General features: G+C 39.0%; 1 protein-coding gene across 1 annotated transcript; it reads left to right on the forward strand.

Moving 5' to 3' along the window:
* The first annotated feature begins 3,756 nt into the window (after positions 1–3,756).
* Positions 3,757–4,721, forward strand: LOC103212424 (olfactory receptor 18-like). The gene is given in 2 exon segments (XM_042783353.1): positions 3,757–4,360; positions 4,363–4,721. Coding segments are annotated over 2 exon segments (924 nt in total). The 5' UTR covers positions 3,757–3,795.
* Positions 4,722–6,575: the final 1,854 nt, after the last annotated feature.

The following is a 6,575-nucleotide window of genomic DNA, read 5'->3' on the forward strand; positions in this document are numbered from 1 at the left end:
TATAAAAATAATTATGTTAACTTCTAACTTCGAAGTTAAAGTTGAGGGTTACGCCTTAGCACGAGAGGATCCAGATATCAGCAACATTTACTTCCTTCTCTTCCTGTTTCATTAATATTAATGAGCCTTCCAAACCCAAAATAAAAAATGAGTCCTCAGAGATTTGAATGATATAGACAAAGTTGGCTAATTGTGAGCTCTGAGTGTTTTGCCTTTAAGGCCATACAAGTATAAATAACCCAGCTGTGCTTTTCAGGCCTTCAATTGTCCATCATAGTACAGTGAGCTGCATATCTGTGTCTCTCTACTAGAGTGGCCATCTCTCTCAGGTCCCCATGGCTGAGTCCATCTTCCTGACAGTACTGAAGAAAGATCCTCAGCCTCCATCATCCAGCAGGCAGAAGAGGGGTGGTGGCCATGCCCCAGCAGAGACTTAGCACAATCCAGTAAGTGTCATGGGAGACCGTGGACACAGAGGGACTGGGGAGCATCATTTCCTCCTCATCAGGACATGCAGCAACTTGGGGTGACCAGATGTGAAGCCTTGAAGGACCAAGTTTCAGCTCAGAATCCTGTATATTGCCTGTTCATGCTTCAGGTAGAAGTCCAGGAAAGCTCATTTAGAGTTTTGATTTCATTGACAATAGTTCTACCTCCAGTAGGCACTTCTCAACTGGAGTAGGAAATGGGTCCCTTGCTTCTGTCCTCTAAACACTTCAAAATGATCTTGTAGCTGATAACACTCACAATGATGAGAATGATGACCTAGCCACAACATCGTGAAAGTTTATAGAAGGATGCTCAGTCCCAGGATCTGAACTAAGTTTTCTGTGTAACTTGTTTCCTTTTTCTGTAAAGCCACACCCAGAAAAGAAGAACATATATCATTGCCATTTCACAGAAGAGAAAAGGAACGTAGCTTTTTTTTTTTTTTTTTGTAACTTGTACCAGCTCATGCCAGGAAATGTTGAAGCCAGGTTTGAATCTGGGCGGGGTAACACCAAATACAAGGATACAAGGCACCTGGCCATGTTCTCCCCTGCCCACTCACTCTGCATTCCACTTCCTTGGTCTTTTCAGGCTGAGATCCCCTGCCCACTGTCTAGGGTTTCTGCTAGACCACAGCAGATAGCAGCTGGTGCCTTTTGGTGCCTCAACTATCAGAAGGAAATTTGAGAATAAAGGAGCGGCTCCCATCAGATGTTGACAGATAATAATTCAGGACAGATGTCTCCCTTGCCCCTTCTCCAGGCTTTTTGTCAAGTGTCTACCTATTCTTCCATCCTTATAATTTGCTAGCTCTTGACTCAAAGGGAGACATATAGACAGTATACTGGTTTCCATTTCTAGTCAGGAAGCTGGAATGAATTTAAAGGTGTGACTTAGATGTATCTTTAGTTATGTTGCCTGGACTTCTGCTTCAATATTTTGAAATATTAGGGGACAGAGTGAACATATAGTTATTGCAAGGGCCTCAGTGACCTACAATTTAATTATGTATTATTTCTGCTTTAATCATGATCTATGTGTCATGAGCAAAATTCTTAGCATCTCTCAGCCTCTATATTGTCATCTGAGTTTATCCAGAGCTGATAAAGCAATCTGCATTTCTCTATGGATTGAACATATAATAAGTATCATACATGTGATTAAATATATGATGTAAACATATATTCATGGCATTTTAATCTTACATGTTATTTTTATTAACATAAATTAGACAAAGCTTCATTTTATTCTACTAAAGTATCCTGTGCTATGAAGGTTTCTTTTTATCTGGATCCCTGTAAGAGGATTTCATCTTCATTCTTATACAAGAAGATATTGAATTCTTGGGGTGAAACAACTGAGTCTCTTTCCTTTCTGATTCCCCAAAGCCTACTTCCTGTTTGGCACAGAGTAGGCTACAATCATAAAGACAATAACAACTCTGTGTTAAATATGGAATAAGTCCTTCTTTGGTTTAAAAGATCAGAGCTTGGTTCCATGCTGGGGGCTTTCCTGCCTGTGCTTTCTTCCCATAGGACTAGTGACAAGATGAAATAGGGCAACAATATATCTATATAAGGACTTTCTATGGAAACTATTTAACTGAGTGTGCAGCATTCAAATATTTTCAAGATATTGTAGAAATTTGCATAAAAATGAAAACCTAAAAGAAAAAAACAAAAAGAGAAACAAAGTCTTATTTTGTGGACCTAGGCATATTTTAAGTTTAATACATTTTATGCAGAAATTTCTTGAAGCATATTAAGTTCCATCTTTCTTATATAATCAGATAAAACTAAAATTGTATTTCAACCACAAGTCCATGGCTTTCATAGGAGACAAATTATGATTAGAAAAATCAACATCAATTACCTGTTAAGTGCCAATCTTTGGTTAGCTGCCACATGCAACCTTGCAAAGGATGTTATTCTTCCTATTTCCAGCTAGAGAAATTGAAAGATCACTATGCACTCTAAATTTAATGTGTGAGAGGTAGGAGATTTGGGCCTTGCTCTATTTCAGGGCTCTGTCTCCTCAACCAGAGCTGAATGACTGTGTTTCTTTTCAGATGAGCAAATGGAGATTGAACCATTGTTCATTCCTCATACAATCAGTGAGTTGACCTGTGAATTGAGAAAATGGGTCAAATTGTTCACAGAGACTTTATAGTATGAATTTTGTAAATTTTAGGGTTTTCTATCAATAATAATGCATTTTACTCCATACTTAAGAATTCCAAGCTGTGGAAATATCCCCCATACAAGATGGCAATGCTCAGGAGGCTATATCGTAGAATGCCCATCACCAGGCAGCTTTCCTGGATATTTATGACTCCCTACCTTGACAAAAAGAGCATGTAGCAGTGTTTGACTTTCTCTTGGTAAACAAATGTTGGCAATTAACGGCAAATTTTGATTCACATCAATTTTACACCTCAAACAACTATGCTCCATGCACATGTAATCTAGAAATTTTCAGCTGGCTAACATGGAGAGTGGAACAGGAATATTACTATGATAATCTTAAGAAATTGACAAATAAATGATCATTTGCTCAGTAATACTATAGACCATTTAAATCCCATGAAATAGATGTCTGTGCTTCCCAAAGACAGTTGAAATAATGTAGTAAATGAGAACTTTGGCAGCACAATATGTGTAGGATTATATTATTTAGGTATATTTTCAAGAAAAAATGGTTACGGACACATAAATTAATATTAACATTATGAAAATATTGAGAGAAAAATATACCCAGAAAATTTATAAATTTATAACAGAAATTTCCCCTTTGAGAACAAGTTTGTAGAGGAGTAGGATCATACACAGACAGCATGAAAACTCAAGCTTCATTGGTAATATTTTAAATTTCTAAAATATGAATTATGAAGCAAATATTGTTAAGTATTTATGTAATTGATGTCACCAGAGGGTATTATGATAATAATAACTCATATAGATGGGACACTTTATAAGTGCCCGGCTATAATCTAAAGCAATGTATCTTAACTTTGACTCTACTTCAAGACAATGAAGGCACTCACATGTCGAGTCTAATTTGATGAGTTTCAAGTTGTGGCAGCTTATCATTATATTGTAAAAGATATGCATATAATTATTCAGAACCACTGGTGTAAGCACTTTATGTGCATTATTTAATCACATTTCTTTCTACAAGACTAAAAGCTAGTTTTGATAGAGCTAGAGATGTAAAGATAGATAGTTTCATATATATAAATATATAGATACAATGCTGAGACTTGTTTCAACAATCTCCTTTACTTTTTTCAAAAATTGTTTCAGGTACATGGAGCCACGGAATCTAACAGACATCTCAGAATTCCTTCTCCTGGGCCTTTCTGAGGATCCAGAGCTGCAGCAACTCCTCTTCGGGCTGTTCCTGTCCATGTACCTGATCACTGTGGTTGGGAACCTGCTTATCATCCTGGCCATCAGTTCTGACCCCCACCTGCACATCCCCATGTACTTCTTCCTCTCTAACATGTCCTTGATTGACATCGGTTTCATATCCACCACAATTCCAAAGATGCCGGTGAACATCCAGACACAGAACAAATCCATCAACTATGTGGGATGTCTGACACAAGTGTCCTCATTTTATCTCTTTGGATGTCTGGAAAGTCTGTTCCTCAGTGTCATGGCTTATGACAGGTATATGGCCATCTGTCACCCCCTACACTACACCATCATCATGAACCCCCGTCTCTGTGGCTTACTAGTTTTAATATCTTTTTTCTTTAGCCTTTTGAACTCCCAGGTGCACATTTCAGTGGTGTCACAACTTACCTTCTGCACAGATGTGCAGATCCCTAGTTCCTTCTGTGACCCTCCTCAGCTCTTTAAACTTGCCTGTCTGACACCTCCACAAACATCATATTAATATATTGTACTGGTGCCATCTTCAGTGTTGTTCCAGTCTCAGGGATCCTTTTGCCTTACACTCAAATTGTTTCTTCCGTTCTGAGAGTCTCATCTTCAGGTGGGAGGTATAAGGTCTTTTCCACCTGTGGCTCTCATCTATCAGTCGTTTGCTTATTTTATGGAACAGGCCTTGGCATGTACCTCGGTTCATCTGTCTCATCTTCCAGGAAGAGTGTGGTGATCTCAGTGATGTACACCATGGTCACCTCCATGTTGAACCCCTTCATCTACAGCCTAAGGAACAGGGACATCAAAAGAGCCCTGTGGAAGCTTCTCAGTACATCTGCCTAATCTCAACACTTGTGCCAACTTTTCTGCTATGAGGGTTGGTGGTGCTGAGGTTAAGGAATTGAGCTGCTAACAAAAAGATTGGTGGTTTGACCCCTCCAGCTGCTCTGTGGAGGAAAGATGAGGGGCTGTTTCTGTGAAGATTTACAGCTTTGGAAAATCTATGGGGCAGTTCTACTCTGTCCTATAGGGTCACTATGAGTTGGAATGGCAATAAATGTAGTTTTTGGGGATAGGAAATATGACACACTGAATGTGTGCAACCAGATATCATATCTCATTGGTTGCATAATTTTTATAGCTCTCATAGGTCTCAATCTCAAATTTTCTTATGTAAACATTGCTTCCTTTGTCACATTTTTAATAGGACTGTGGGAGTATTCTATTGTTGCGTTGTCATTGTTATGTGCCATGGAGTTGGACCCAAGACATAACGACCCTTCCTTGGGTTTCCGAGGTGGTATCACTATGGAAGTAGATTGCCCAACCTTCTTTGTGAAGAGTGGTTTGTGAACTTGAACCTCCAGGTTTCTGGTTAGCAGTCAAGTGCCTAAGGCACTACACTACCAGAGTTCCCTGGGCGTATTCTAGGATATGTTCATCTCTATTATCAAATCCCAATATAGCTGTGGAGCTTTCTGTACCTTCTCAAATATGACTCTGGCTTCCTGTTAAAATGCACCACTCTATTTTTATATCTTTAGAATATTCATCTTTTAGCAAAATTCATATCTATAACCCAGATTGTTTGGTTATGTGTGAGAGTGTATGCCACTGGTCAGGAACCTTGGCTTCATATTGGAATCATCTGGGAAGCTTAAAAAAATATTGATGCCTAAGTCTAGCTACAGATTCTGATTTATGTAGAACAGCATATGGCTTGAGTGAAAGATTCAAAGCACCATAGGTGGTTTCAGTGTTCAGCTAAGGTGAGAACTACTCATCTTGTTAGACTTTTCCTTCAATGGTGACTAGTTTACCATGGAACCTTTCCTCCTCCTCAGCAGATGCTGAAGATTTCCAAATAATCCGTTCACAAGGGAAATATATGAGAGAATTTGCCCTAAGAACAGGCAAAAGATTTTTGCTATGTTTCTTCTCATACCTTCTCCCTCTGTATCATGTTGTTTTCAGCTGCTCTTGAGTTGGCTCCCTGATACACGGTGAGCCAATGCACAATGGAAGAAAATGCTGCCAAGTCATGCACCATCCCCATGATCAATTGTGGGTAAGAGCACTGTGACCCATAAGGGTTTGGTTGGATGATTTTTGTTAGTCAAGTGCCAGGTGTTTCTCACTAGATCTTCTTAGTCTGGAATCTCTGCTGAACCCTGGGCAGCATTTTACCAGCACATCAGCCTCTACTGACAGGTGGTGACTCAACATGTGGCACATTTGCTGGAAATCAAACCTGGTCTTCCACATGGACGAGGAGAATTCTACCAGTGAACCACCACTGCTTTTGCTGTGCACACCATAAAGTTGGTTATATGTGCTTGTTGATAGACCAATGTCTCCCTTTTCCATATTCATCCTTTCATATTTTACTGTGTGATGTAGAAGCCGGAGAGGGGAGTATCTTTAAACCACTGTTCTTATTTCTCTTCTGGCTTTATTGCTAGGTTCTTCCAGTAATGATATGTACAGATCTCCTCTACACCACAATAAGCTTGACATTTTCCTTATGCTTATTTCCTAAGCAGCTGGCGTGATAGCTTCTTTCTGAAGTTACTATCTCTGTATTCCTGTATTACTCATTATTGCTTTTCAATCTTTATGTAACTATTTTACCAATTTCCTACATTAAATGCTCTTCATGGTGTTTTCAACTTTCTTTATTGAATCCTGACTGATCAT

Source organism: Orycteropus afer, unplaced genomic scaffold, assembly GCF_000298275.1.
Source record: "Orycteropus afer afer isolate SDZICR_OR568_19922 unplaced genomic scaffold, OryAfe1.0 scaffold00960, whole genome shotgun sequence".
In the NCBI taxonomy this organism is placed as follows: Eukaryota; Metazoa; Chordata; class Mammalia; order Tubulidentata; family Orycteropodidae; genus Orycteropus; species Orycteropus afer.